This window comes from Bombina bombina, chromosome 8, assembly GCF_027579735.1.
Source record: "Bombina bombina isolate aBomBom1 chromosome 8, aBomBom1.pri, whole genome shotgun sequence".
Lineage (NCBI taxonomy): Eukaryota > Metazoa > Chordata > Amphibia > Anura > Bombinatoridae > Bombina > Bombina bombina.
In genome coordinates this window covers 62287671-62301798 of record NC_069506.1, presented here as the reverse complement: position 1 = coordinate 62301798, position 14128 = coordinate 62287671, and the positions used below count along the sequence as shown (strand labels likewise).

The window sequence follows — 14128 nt, the reverse complement described above, 5'->3', positions numbered from 1 at the left end:
ATGGAGGATTCTAATTTTTTGGAGACGGATGTCTCTGATTCAGACTCTACTTCTTGCGAAGAATATGAATTGGCCTGGGTGATACATGCCCATCAGTTATGTTCCGAATGCCGTTTTAGAGTGCCCTGTTCCTCGGGATCAGGGAATCAGGTGCCCATTGAGCCATCCGCCTCTGGGGATTCTATTTCCCACGAGACGAGTTCCCTACCACCAACTCTTATTACGCATGCAGGTAACCCAAACGCTACTTATCCTTCTATGGGGTGTGGCCTGTTCTCACCGGAGGTTACGACACGGTTCCGCATGACCATATCTTTGGCGCTGGCGCATCTGCACCTCAACTTCCGGGAGTGTGCTTACGATATTGGGCTCCATGTACTAAGCCGTCAATTCATCCGTCATTTTAGACGCGGATAAACTCGCCGTTACTCGCCGCGGGCGAAATGGTGTCCGCTGTCACTATGTACTAATAATCCCCCAATAAATAGACAAGTCTAGCCCGCCGCGAGCAGTGGCGGATTATTGATAAATTTGACGCCTCGCTCGCCGCGACTAAGCTGATGTACTTAACTTTCAGTTGAATTGTCTGGCCAATTATTAACACGTGACATGCAAGGTGTCACGAACATCATAGTAGTCGCGGGAATAGAATTTTGCTCCTATAAAAGTTCAACTTATCTAAACAACTTTATTATTGTTCAAAATTTTTTGAAGAGTGATAACAGAGCGTTATTTTTGTAATATTTATTTACAATTTGGATATGGCTTCATCTGGATCTGATAATATATAAATATTAATATAAAAATAATTATAAAGATTGACAACTATACAATACAAATTTAAAATATAGATTACTCTTTAATTACAGTCGACAAATTTGGCGCAATTTATGTACATGGAAATGAGAGACAAATTAGACGCCAGTTATGCTGTACAATGCTGATATTACTGCCTTTTATATATGTCTAGACTGGCGTCTAGATTGACTTTCCTATTGTTTTGTACCTTGCCCGCCACCTAAAAGGTGGCTAGGCAAAAATAACGAGGTGGGAGCGGAAATTGTAGCGAGCGGACAAATAGATTTTTTAGTACATTCGTTTTTGGCGAGTTGGTGGTCAAATGTGTCTAATTACAGTGAAAAATGGAGAGGTAGCGAGGTTTGGCGGATAAGTACGCTCGCAATTTTAAAGATGCGAGTTTGAACATAGTTGACGACTTTGTACATATCAGTTTGCGAGTTTTGACGCGAGATTTGTTGCGGGTAGCTCGCTGACTGCTTAGTACATGGAGCCCATTGTCTGTGTTCCGTTAACAGGGGCTCGTCAGGCGTGGGATCGCCTGGTCCAGTTCAAACCTCCGGGGGAGCGACTGCCCCTGAGGCCTCAGGGAGTCAACCTGCGGGGCTGGTGTTTTCTTTTGTCCCGGCTGAGGTATGTTGCGCCTTTCGTTATAGACTGGAGCACCTTCGTGTTCTACTGGATCCCACTCTTAATGGGTCTGGGGGTTCTCAGTCTTAATCTTCGACTGGCTTGCATGCATAGACACAAGGGGATGAAGTTATCTTCTTATAGTCTTTGTTATTTGTGTATCCTGTTCCAGTTCTGAGCTTGGAAGTCTCGTACCCCTGTTGGGCTGGTCCTGCGGGGCTGTCCGTTCTTCCTTGGCGATAACCTACGGGTTGCCTTATCTTTTATCTTCATCTGGTGAGGATGATTTTATTTGGTCTAAAGCTCAGGTTGTGGTGTGATGTTTCCTTTGGGAACTTTTTTCTCTGGAATTGATACTGGCAATTTTGTGGTCGCACTGTTTACAAAAGTCTGTCTGACTGTTCTTTATCCCTCCATCTCGGGGGAGACTCTACGTGGCCTTGACAGTGTTGGGGCCCTTGGTTTCAGGCTGGTCCTGACTGGGTACAAATCCTTCTGTCTTTGAGGCCTAGTTCAGACACATGGCGCCTTTTTATGTCCGGTTGGTCCAGTGAGGGCGCCTAGTGATCACAATATGATTTGTGTTGTTTTCTTGTTTTATTTTACAAGCTTAAACTAGCATCCTGAGAGGACTTGCAGGTCCGTGGTTGCTTAGGAGCATGAGGGATTGGTTCAGTCCTCATTCGCCTTTCAATCTAGTGGGTCGGAACTCCATTGAGATCCGTGGCAACATGCTCAGTCGTTTCCCATTTTTCCGGGAACTAGAGTGTTCCTTCCCATTGTGGGTTGGAGCCTTGGAGGATTTAGGTCCTTCATACCTCCGTTCTTACGGTTTTGCCTTTCATGGTCTTTGGAAGTGTCTTTTTAGGACTTGTTCCTTTTAGAGGTTCTCTTCCTTTGGGTCGACACTTTCTGGACTTCGTCCGGTTTTTCTGGCGGCTTTGGCCGCTTAATTAGGAACTGAAGGCCGTGAGGCTCTGTCTTCCTTCGGGAGTTAGTCGTCTTCATATCAAGGGCGATAGGGGGTGTTGTCTCTTTTTCCAAGCTTTTTGCTTAGGGGATGTTTTTCTGCCTGGGTTCGGGATGCTTTGAATTCTTCTCCCTTGGGTGTGGTCCTCTGGAACATTAATCTGAAAGGATTATGGAGACTACCCTTTCTTCTACTCTCTTTCGGGTGACTCTGTTCTCGTTCTCATTTCCCATAGTGTTGCCCTTGGGGCCTTTGGGCTCTAGAGAAATTGCGTGACTTTGTCGCGGCCTAGCACCTTGTTGGGGGGTTGTTGACCTCCGGCTAAGGGTGTTCTCTTCCCTTTGGGCTGGGAATTACTAGTGAGTCCTGTACCCGTTCTCCGGGTTTCATATGTTCTCATCCCCTGTGAGGTCTGATTGCTTCAGACAGGGTATCTTGTGTTCCCTGGGGGTGTCGTTTGTTCTAGGACGATTGTGGGTCCCGGGTCCAGGGTTCTTGTCTTGGATCCTTCTTGGATGTCTGGAGACTTATGACCCTGTGGACTGATTCAGGACGACCCAGTTTTTTCAGGGACCCCATGTCGCTCTGGAGGGTCTTTGTCCTGCCCTGTGTGTAGGAGATTGGATCAAGTGGCTTATCTCTGTAAGGGGCCGCATCTGCTGCTCTGTGGGCTCTGTTCCACCTGTTGTAATTTGATCTCTCTACGTAGAGACTGTCTAAGAGAGCTGTGACAGGTCTTCTTTTGGATCTATTGGACTTCTCTCTCTTCCAGGTCCCAGGGGGTTCTCCTTGGGAGTGCCTTATTTTGGAGGAGCGGATTGGGTTGGCACCCGAGCTCTGTTGGGGTAGGTGAGGTTTCCATTTCTTGCTTTTCATTCCTTGGGGGCTTGTGGTTGGGGTTTCTCTGTTCTGCCTGTCTATCAGACATGTTGTTTGGGCTGGTCCGGTGTTGGAGCAGGATCTGAGATCTGTTGCTCTTCTAAATTCGTCCTCGAGGTATGGTAAGCCTCTTGAGGTTTCTCTTTTCTCCATGTTCAGGATTTGTGGGAAGGACTGGCGGCTCTTAGCCTGCGATGTTATCCGCCGGTTAGTGGATACTTAGCAATCTGAAGGAGCCTATCTTCAGCTGCAAGTATTTAAGTTTCAGAGTCATTTTTAGATTACTGCAGCGTGCAGTGTTTTTGCTTCAGGTGTTGTTCGTCAGACCTATCTGAACTTGCTGCACGAGGTTTAGTTTCAGAATATTTCAGTATTCTTAGCTACCTTTTTGCGACTTGGGGACCTTCGTCTTCAGTTGCTTTTTAGAGTGCGGTTGCACTGTGTTGGGGGAAGATCTTCTCTTTTTCAGACTCCTGGCCTTATCCCGTGGTTTCTGTTTTTCTGGGGTCTGGGCGTTGCCTCCTCTTGTTTCTATGTGGCTGGTGGGTCTCTGTTGGTCTTGAGTTCCTTATGGTAGCTGGACAGCTAGCTCAGCATACTAATGCACTGTGGCTACTCTGCACTGTAGCAAACCGAGGGTTGCAAGTCGATCCCCGGCGAGGTCTACTCAGCCTTCCTCCTTTCGAGGTTGATATGATGAGCAGCGCCTTGAATCCCTTAAGGGGGATTAGCCGCGCTTTACAAGTACATTCATGTTTTCTCTGTGTCTTTTCTTCTCTGTTGAAGATTACGGTAGCTTGTTCCCTTTCTTTAGTAACGGGCGTGTTGTTTGGAGACCGACTGCTGGGCGATGGTGTCTCCTCGAGGCTGTTGACTCAGTTGAGTCTAGTTCCTGCGGTTTATAGCAAGGCTTGTGGACTATCTGCGGGTCAGTGTCCTTGGGTTTTTTCCTCTTTTTCAAAGTTGTTCTCGGCTTTGGATGAAGCAGGATTTTGTTGGGTAGGGGTTTTCAGGCCTGGTGCCCTCAGAATGGGCCGCCTCTTGTACCCTCCCGTTTTTGCATTGTGTCCTCTATAGCTTGGGTATTGTTTCCCAAAAGAAATGAATGCAACTGTGGACTCTTTCCATATATGAAGAAAAACATAAATTATGCTTACCTGATATTTTTTTTTTGTTCAGATGGAAACAGTCCACAGCACCCCGTCCGTGTTTTTATGCGGGGCGGCCGTAATTTTTGTTCTTCTGGCACCTTTTCACCCTGATATTTCTTCTACTGTTCCTTGGCAGAATGACTGAGGGATGAGGGAAGTGGGAGGAGTATTTAAGCCTTTGGCTCGGGTGTCTTTGCCTCCTCCTGGAGGCCAGGTTCTGAATTCCCAAAATTAATGAATGCAGCTGTGGACTCTTTCCATCTGAAGAAAAGAAAATTATCAGGTAAGCATCATTTATGTTTTTAGCTTTAGTGTAGAGATTAGCCTCCCACCTGACACTTCCTACACCCTGAACCCTCCCAGACAGCTCTCTTCCCTCCCCCGCCCCCCACTGGTAACCCCCATATTAGGTACTGGAAGACAGTCTGCCAGTATGAAAACATAAGGCTTTTTTTTATATAATTTTTTTCAATTATTATTATATTTTCTGCAGTGTAGGATTTCCCCATACCCCCAAACAGCTCTCTTAACCTCCCTCCTCTAACTTTTAGGCGCCATTTTAGGTACTGGCAGCTGTCTGCCAGTACCTATAAACTGATCTATTTTTTTTTTTTTAAATATATATATATATTTTTTTTAAATATTTCTGTAGTGTAGCTGTCCCATCCTTCCCTGTCCCTTTATTACATTTTTTCCGTAGTGTAGGGCCCTCCCTCTCCCTCCCGCCTCCCCTGCTGGGCCGCTCACCTGCCTCCCACCCACACCTCCCGCCGGCACCAGCAGAAGATTGTTACAGACGGTGACACACACAGTGTCACCGTCTGTAACGATCAGGCATCTACCCTCATATGGAGGCGGAGCACCGATGGCGCTCCGGCTCCATATGCGGCAAATACCTGAAACTTCAGGAGCTCCAGATCTCGGCTGTAACTTAACAGCCGAGAGTGCTGGAGCATCCTGAAGCAACGATGTTTATATACGTGGTGCGGTACAATAGCCAGTACTGCACAACGTATATATAAGTCGCATTGGTTAAAGGGGTTAAATTACGTAATAATGGTAACAGAACTTATTGTAAACAATGTAATACACTCCAGCAGATAACATGGATAATTGGGAACAATTACGTGGAGAAAAATCACAGTACACTGTCTCTTTAACCAATCAGGGAGGTTTTTTTTAAAAAATATACAGCATTTCAAAAACAAAGTTTTAGGGCAAGATTCATCATGATGCAAAAGTCCTGAACGGTTGCAGGTTTCCTCATTTGAGCATGCAACTGATATTTATGAAGCAGCGGTTTAAATCCTCCCCACCAACTTAGAGTAATCAGATAAAAATCACCCTGGACTCATTTGACCTGGGGTGAATGACAATCCCTTGTCTCACGCAATTGGTTGCACAACGGCAGGTGGTGACAAATATGGTAAATATGGGGAACAAATGTGCTCCACAGTTCGCAATGAAATGCAGACAGATTTACAGCATGTCGACCCCGTCCATATGGAGATTGATAAAGCTAGCCCTTAGTATTGATTGGGCAAAATACTCAATTCATTAATGTTAAGGCAAAAGAACTTCATTAAGGGATATGACTACAAAGTATAATGTGGTTAGCTATTCTTTTATTACAGAGGACAATGTTTTAGTGGCATTATCAAAAGTAAGACAGTCAGTAGGGCCAGATGATTTCATCCATGGGGTTTAAGTACATTTTGAAGGTCTTTGTATGCAGATGATACACATTTATAACAGCTAATATTCCAGGAGGGGTAGATAAATAACAAAAACAGAAACAGCGGAACAAGAGGAAATCTTATGGAAGTCAGCAGGTTCAGAAGTAATTTTTAGAATCTTTTTACAGAAAAGACAGTTGATTAATAGAATAGCCTTCGATTAGAGGTATTATGGTAAGGGCAAATATTGTAAGGGGTTCAAGAATGCCTGGGGCATGCAAAACACTATCCTAAATATGGTTAAATTCAATGGACCTTGGGCACATTTAAAGTGTTCTTGCAACTCTGTGCTTTTTATCTTTGCATGTCTTGCTACATTACAAATGCTATACTTGCAAAGTCGTTTCATAATATTAGACAGGATCTCTATTGTGATATAAAAACAAACAGGAAACAAACAAAAATTATACCTGCACTGAAGCCATTGCAATTTTTAATTTTATTCACTATCATCAGAGAGATTTAAGCAGTGCTGGGTCCTGCCTGAAACCACTCAATCCCAGTTGCTCACCACAGAGCCCAATTCCTTTTAGTGGGAAGGAACTGAGGTATCAAGGAACTCAAACATCAGCAAATTAATTTTCACATCATGTGGTACCTGATTGATATTAATGCAATCTGTAGAGTGAAATATCTTTTGTTTAGTCTGTTTGAAGTTTAAAATAAGGGAAAATACTATTTAAATAAGATACAGGGCAAATGTAATAGACAAATATTTTCTAAAGCAGAGTTTTAAACTCTAAAATAAATTACATCCATTTATCCCATAACCATACTGTACATACATAGTAAAACCTACATTTAGAAATGCTAATGTTGATAGATCATCTTTGATATATGTTGTATAGTTGATTCATTTATCATTTATGAATAACCATTTACAGAAACATGAGCAGTAATGTATTAATGTCTCAATGGGATAAGTTATTAATTTCTAGTGTATCCCCAGAACATATCATATCCTGTAAAAAGGAAGTTGATCATTCTTCATTTTGGAGATTGAATTAGCAATTGCCATCGATCTTTTCATTGTCCATTTACTCCATAGTATTAATTATGCTTTAGTCATTGTGCACAGCCAGCAATATATATTTATTTTTCAAAAGACCATCCAGGATTTATGGAATAGGATGAGAAATATATTTTCTAGTCTAAGGCTAACTGTCAACCGATATGACGAAACTGGTTGTCAATATATAGTATAATTAAAATTGAGAGTATTTACAAAATTCATTTAGTCAATGCAGAAGTACAAACATAATATGTTGCATATTCTAATTTGTAAGTTATTAGTTATTTTAATTATATATACACTTTACTTTTCTTATGAAAGTTGTTTTGTTTTTTTGCATGTCAAAGCTTCTATGATGCAAAACAAAAAATGATTATCTATTTACTATCAATATGTATTTCATTATCAGGGATGCCCCACGGTTAAATTTGTCCCTGGTGTATATGAAACACGTTACTCGATGACATAAGTGATCCAGATTCTTATTGGCTGTGGTTGTTGCAATGGTTGGTTGGCCATGAAGATTGGTTGGAGTGCTACCTGTGATTAAAAAGATATTAATTGTATAAATTATACTGTGGGCATCCCTCAACATGGAATGCATTTGTAAGTAAATACATAATCACCTAAATACATAATAACCTGTTCTTAAAAACAAAATCTAATTTACTTCTTTTATCAAATGTAACTCTTTTCTTGATATTTTTTGTTAAAATTCTCCTTTCTATGAGAGCATACTCATTGGTGGCCCTTGCTTTACCCACACACTCTGTGGAGGACCTCGTGGCCCTGCCTACTACACACTATGACTCTTCCAATTACAGCCCCACTTCCAATCACTGGTGGCCCTCTTGAAAGTGCCCCCCCCCCCCATCGCCACATATTGAACATATTGAGTTAGGCTCAGGAGTGTGCATGTGTCTAGAACAACAATGTTATATGTTTCAGTCCCTTAAAAAAATATACCATTACAAGGCCTGATGTTCTTTTATAACTCTGTATTCTTTTGTAGGAGCGATTTGACAAAGTATTTAGAAGACAACCATGATAAATCACTAGAAATAAAGGTTGATAACCGAACTCTTAACCTTCATGCTGAAGATCATTTGACGAAAAGCAATGAATACTACAGACTAAAGCAAAATGTTCCAGCTCGGAAACAGTTAACCACATCATGATTTACAGCATATAAGAATTTTCTTTAACATATGAACTCCCCTTAGTAAATACAAAGTCACCAATATGAATTCTAGCAGCTAATCTCATCTTCCTGAAGCAGGTACATTTTTAAAGGAATAGAACAGTGGGTCATTGTATTAAATTTCTTTTAAACTTAACCAATATTTTAATTGATATTCAAGCTTAAAGACATATTAAAGGGACATAACATTTTTTTCCTTTCATGATTCAGATTGAGCATAAGATAAACCCCTTAGGCCACCAGGACGTAGCTACTACGTCACAGAGTACATTTTCCAGTGTACCCTGTTGATGTAGTAGCTACTTTGTACCTTCTGTCTCATGCTGCGGTCCTCTGTGGTCGACCCTGACAGCTAAGAACGCAGCCAGGGGCAGAAGCCATCTACCTTTATAGGTTAAGGGAGCGCTGATCATGCCCCCCTTACCATATGAAGTTAAATTGCCAGATTGTTACAGTCAGTAACACGTTCTGTGTCACTGTCTGTAATAATCTTCGTTGGTGCCAGCGGGAGGTGTGGGAGGGGAGGCAGGTGTATGACCTAGCAGTAGAGGAGGGAGGGGGGATGAGTGGGAGGGGCTCTATGCTACAGAAAAATAAATTGAAGTGAAAGGGAGGGATGGATGGGGCCCTACACTATGGAAAAGGTTTGAGGGAGGGTCCTACTTACAATCGGTTGGGGGGGCAGCTGCCAGTATTTAAGATGGTGGCATCCAGTAATGGGGGGGGGGGTAAGAGAACTGTTTGGGGGGATCAGGGAGGTGGATGGATGAGGAGGGTTCACATAACACTACAGGAATTGATTTTAAAAAATATTTTCCCTAAACTGCATACTTGACAGGCTGCCAGTACCTAAGATGGTGGTGACCATTGGGGAGGGGGGAATAAAGGCGGAAAGAGAGCTGTTTGGGAGGATTCAGGGGGTGATAGGAGTGAGATGGGAGGGTAATCTCTACACTACAGCTAAAATTAACCTTATAATCTACCTTATTAAACCCTTCACTTCCGGGAATTTCAGAAGTGTGGTGCACAGCTGCATTTAGCTGCCTTCTAATTGCCAAAAACAATTGCAAAGTAGATCCCAGAGAAGCTTTAACAACCATTTGTGCTATAATTGCACAATCGGTATGTAAATAATTTTAGTGAGAAACCCAAAATTTGTGAAAAAGTTAACAATTTTTTTAATATAATCACAGTTGTTTGGCAGTGAAAAAGTGAAACAGTGGTATGAAATTGGGAATTTACAGGAACAGTCACCTTTTTTCCTCTTCATTTTAAGGAAGTTCATCCTGAAATCTTGCAATATTGTGGTGAACTCAGGACTGATGATGCTGATTGGCTGTTCTTTATTTACCATGTATATGAAAGTAGGACTGGTTGATGAAGGGTAACTGCTCACTGAGCAGTTACTATAGTGAGTTATTCACCATTTGAAATTAAACCCAGATATGCATAATTAACATGTTCGTTTCTCAAACTTGCATCAGGGATAAGGAAGAATTAATGCTGAGTAGCATGTCCCTCTAATGCCTATGTGTGTGTGTAGGGGGGAGTAAATTCTGTGTTGATTTTTGTATTTTGGTTAGTGTATGATTACCATGCACAGATGAAAATCTGATTGTCTACTTCTATTATCTAATTTGCTTTGTTCTCTTATTATAATTTGTTGAAAAGCATGCCTAGGTAGGCTCAGGAACATAAATGCACTACTGGGAGCTATATTCTGATTGGTGGCTGCACATATATACCTCCTTGTCATTGGCTCCCAATAGTGCATTTCTGCTCTTTCAACAAAGAAGGCCAACAGAATGAAGTAAATTGATAATAGATGTAAATTGGAAAACTACGTTAATCGTGAAATAAATTGTTGGGTTCATGTACCCTTGATCCAGCTTTTTGCTGTCCCTTGCCTTTCATCTCTTCACTTCCCAATGGAAGTGGCAAACCTTGTGCTGGAAGAATACACAAGTTTAAAATAATGTGAAGTTGTTTTAATTAAACTACAAAAGGAAAGGGGACTTATAAGTAGGGAAATTCTGAAGGGAGATCAAAGAGAGGATGATCACTATAAGTGCACAGAATCTGTGTGTATATGTATAGACATTTTACAATATCCTACAACAGGGGTCAGGAAACATATCCACATTAGAGTATACTCCTGGCACCGCAACTTTTTTATCAGCCACATACCCTCACCAGACCTTAGACCAGACCCTGGCCCTGCAACCTCTCTGCCAGCCCCATACCCACATCCAGTACACATCAGATCCTTGACCTTGAAGCCACTGTGTCAGCCACTTACTGACAACAGATTTCAGTTCAGACCTTAGAGTTTACAGCTGTTTGCCACATACCTTAACCTACCTTAGATCTATGTGCATAAAACGTGAACATTATTCAAAAGGAATAAATAAAAAATGCAAGAAAAAAAATATTTATTTTCTAAGACATGGAGAGTCCACAATGTCATTCCAATTACTAGTGGGATATTCACTCCTGGCCAGCAGGAAAAGGCAAAGAACACCACAGCAAAGCTGTTAAGTTTCACTTCCCTTACCCATAACCCCTCCAGTCATTCACTTTGCCTCTGTCGATGGAGGAGGTGAAGTTCAGTGTCTCAAGATATATTTCCTTTTCTAGGTACTTTTCCCTGCAAGCAAGGATTTGGGTTTAGCTGTGTCCACGTCAACTCTTGAGTAAGAGTAGTGGTGGCTTTTAAGCAGTAAGGAAGTGGTGAGGTGGTCCTTGCTTGGTTTCCTAACACAATTGCTGCCCTTGTCATAGAAAGCCAGAGTTGGTTACTCTGTTCTTTCTTTCTTTTTTACAGGTCTCTGTGAGGAGTATGTGTCCTTTCACACCTTGTGAGCTGTCGTCCTGCCTGACAGCTGGATTGCAGGTAAGTGCTTTTGTCTTCTAGGTATTGGAGACTTGCACTTGAAGAAGATTTAGCTGCAATTTTTATTTGGGACTTTTTATATCCTTTATATAGGATATGTATAGGCAGGGTGCAGGCACTTTTCAAAGTGACTTTGGAGACTAAGGGCTTAATCTTTTCTTTATAGTGATAAAGTATAACCTTTTTACTATGATGATTTATATTTGGGGCTCAATTATGGGTATGTCATGTTTTATTTTTATTCCAATATGTTATGTGGGATTGTTTTGACAGTTGATAGACCGCTCACTGTTAAAGGCTGATATCGGTCTTTTGAGTATAACGGTCTTTTTTTTCAGAAACGCACGCTTTTTTTTATCTGGGCAGTTTCTTGCCAGATGGTCATGTAACCCGATCTCCCGCTTTCAGATTCATAAGCAGAGCGGCGTCTTCTATGTTCCGACATCTCCGATCCTGAGGGTGAAGCAGGAGCGTCCTGTGTCATTTCCCGCTACTAGCCTTGTTATCGGAGGTCAAGTAGGGCACCTCAGTATATCTGGGGTGTAGAGGGCCTGATTTTGAGTTTGTTAGGCTACCTTTTGTTAGTGTTATACGTTCTGATGGTAAAAGAACCTCTTTAAGTGACAGTAGTCTTGATTTTCAAATAATTTCTCAATTATTTTGGGGGAATTTTTTTAACAATATGGATAAAGACTCCCTTGCTTGTGATAAATGCTTATTATGCCTTGACGCACAAATTGCTAGAACATAAAATGCTAGAGTGTAAAAAAAATTTTTTGCCCGCTGAGCCCAATGCCTCTCAGGATGATGCTGTTCAGGAAATGCCACAGCTTTCTCCTCAAACGTACCAAGCCTCAATGGCGTCACATACAGTGCCCTGTAGTTCCTCTCAGCCTCCTGAAGGAGTTTATTTGCCATCAGATTTTTCTGCTCAAATATCCTCTGCGGTATCAGCGGCTTTATCTGCTTTTCCCATGATGGGGAAGCGCACAAGGAAATCTAAAAAAATGTGTCTGTTCCGTCTGCTGCTTCGCAGGTTGCCCTTCCTCATAAGTCTGATGAGGAGCATACCTCGGTAGCCTCTGAGGGTGAAGACAAGATAAGAAGAATAGACCTAAAGGACGTCCAAAGTAATTTTCATTCCTTTCGTAACTTTAAGGGTCGGAAGTCTTCCTCTCCCTCTTCCAAGCAGGAGTAGCCCAAGTCTTCGTGGAGACCCAATCAGTCTTGGAACAAGGGGAAACAATCAAAGAAACCCTCAGCTGAGTCAAAGTCAGAATGAAGGGTCTGCCCCTGGTCCGGCATCGGATCAAATGGGTGGTAGACTTTCCCTGTTTTGTCAAGCATGGTTGCGAGATGTTCCAGATCCTTGGGCTGTGGACATAGTATCTCAGGGTTACAAAATAGAATTTAAATCTCGTCCTCCCAAGGGCAGATTTCTTCTCTCAAGGTTATCTGCGGATCAGGTAAAAAGAGAGGCATTCTTAAAGTGCGTTCAGTACCTATCTTCATGTTCCCATCCACAGGAATCATCACCAGTTCCTAAGATTCGCTTTTCAAGGCAAGCACTTTCAGTTTGTCGCTCTTCCGTTTGGCCTTGCCACAGCTCCCAGAATTTTCTCAAAGTTTCTGGGGGCTCTCTTGGCAGTTGTCAGGTCTCAGGAAATTGCGGTGGCGCCTTACATGGACGACATATTGGTTCAGGTGCCATCTTTTCAACAAGCAAACTCGCATACATAGATCTTGTTGTCTTTTCTATGTTCCCATGGTTGGAAACTAAATCTGGACAAGAGTTCCCTTGTTCCAGCTACAAGGGTTTGTTTCTTAGGGACAATCATAGATTCCCTATCTATGACGATTTTTCTGACCAAGTTCAGAAAATTAAAACTTCTCTCCTCTTGCCTCTCTCTACAGTCTACTGTTTGGCCATCAATGGCTCAGTGTATGGAGGTAATTGGTCTGATGGTCCCTTCCATGGGCATCATTCATTTTTCTCAATTCAATTTGAGAGCTCTGCAGTTATGCATGCTCAGACAATGGAACGGAGATCATTCAGATTTGTCTCAGAGTATAGATCTGTATCAGTTGAGAAGAGACTCTCTCTCATGGTGGCTTTCTCAGGATCATCTGTCTCAGAGCACATGCTTCCGGAGACCCTCCTGGGTGAGTGTAACCACGGACGCCAGCCTGCTAGGCTGGGAAACAGTCTGGGACTCGTTAAAGGCACAGGGATTATGGTCTCGGGAGGAGTCTATTCTCCCCATAAGGATCTTGGAGTTAAGAGCGATCTACAATGCTCTGATGGCTTGGCCTCAATTATCGTTAGCCCGGTTTATCAGGTTCCAATTGGACAACATCACCTCAGTGGCTTACATCAACCACCAGGGAGGAACTCGGAGTTCCTTAGCCATGAAGGAGTTGGCACAGATTATTCAGTGGGCGGAAGCTCACAATTGTCTATCAGCCATCCACATTCCAGGAGTGGAAAACTGGGAGGCGGATTTCCTGAGCAGACAGATATTTTATCCCAGGAAGTGGGCTTTCCTTCCGGAGGTGTTCTCCAGGTTAACTCTCAAGTGGGGGGTGCTGGAGTTGGATCTGATGGCGTCTCAGCAGAACGCCAAGTTTCCAAGGTACGGTTCAAGGTCAAGAGATCCGCAGGCCACTCTGATAGATGCTCTGGCGGTTCCTTGGCATTTCAGGCTGGCATACCTGTTTCCTCCGTTTGTTCGCTTTCCACGAGTCATTGCTTGTATCAAACAGGAGAGAGCATTAGTGATTCTAATAGCCCCTGCCTGGCCTCACAGGATTTGGTATGCAAACCTAGTGGAGATGTTGTCTCTCCCACCTTGGAGATT

General features: G+C 42.6%; 1 protein-coding gene across 1 annotated transcript in view; it reads left to right on the top strand.

The window, feature by feature from the left end:
* Nucleotides 1–8513, top strand: part of RNF207 (ring finger protein 207) — a 350080-nt gene extending 341567 nt beyond the window's left edge. The window contains exon 17 of the mRNA XM_053690396.1: nucleotides 8189–8513. Within this exon, the coding sequence (XP_053546371.1) occupies nucleotides 8189–8354 (166 nt within the window). The 3' untranslated portion in view covers nucleotides 8355–8513. The remainder of the gene's footprint in view (nucleotides 1–8188) is intronic.
* Nucleotides 8514–14128: the final 5615 nt, after the last annotated feature.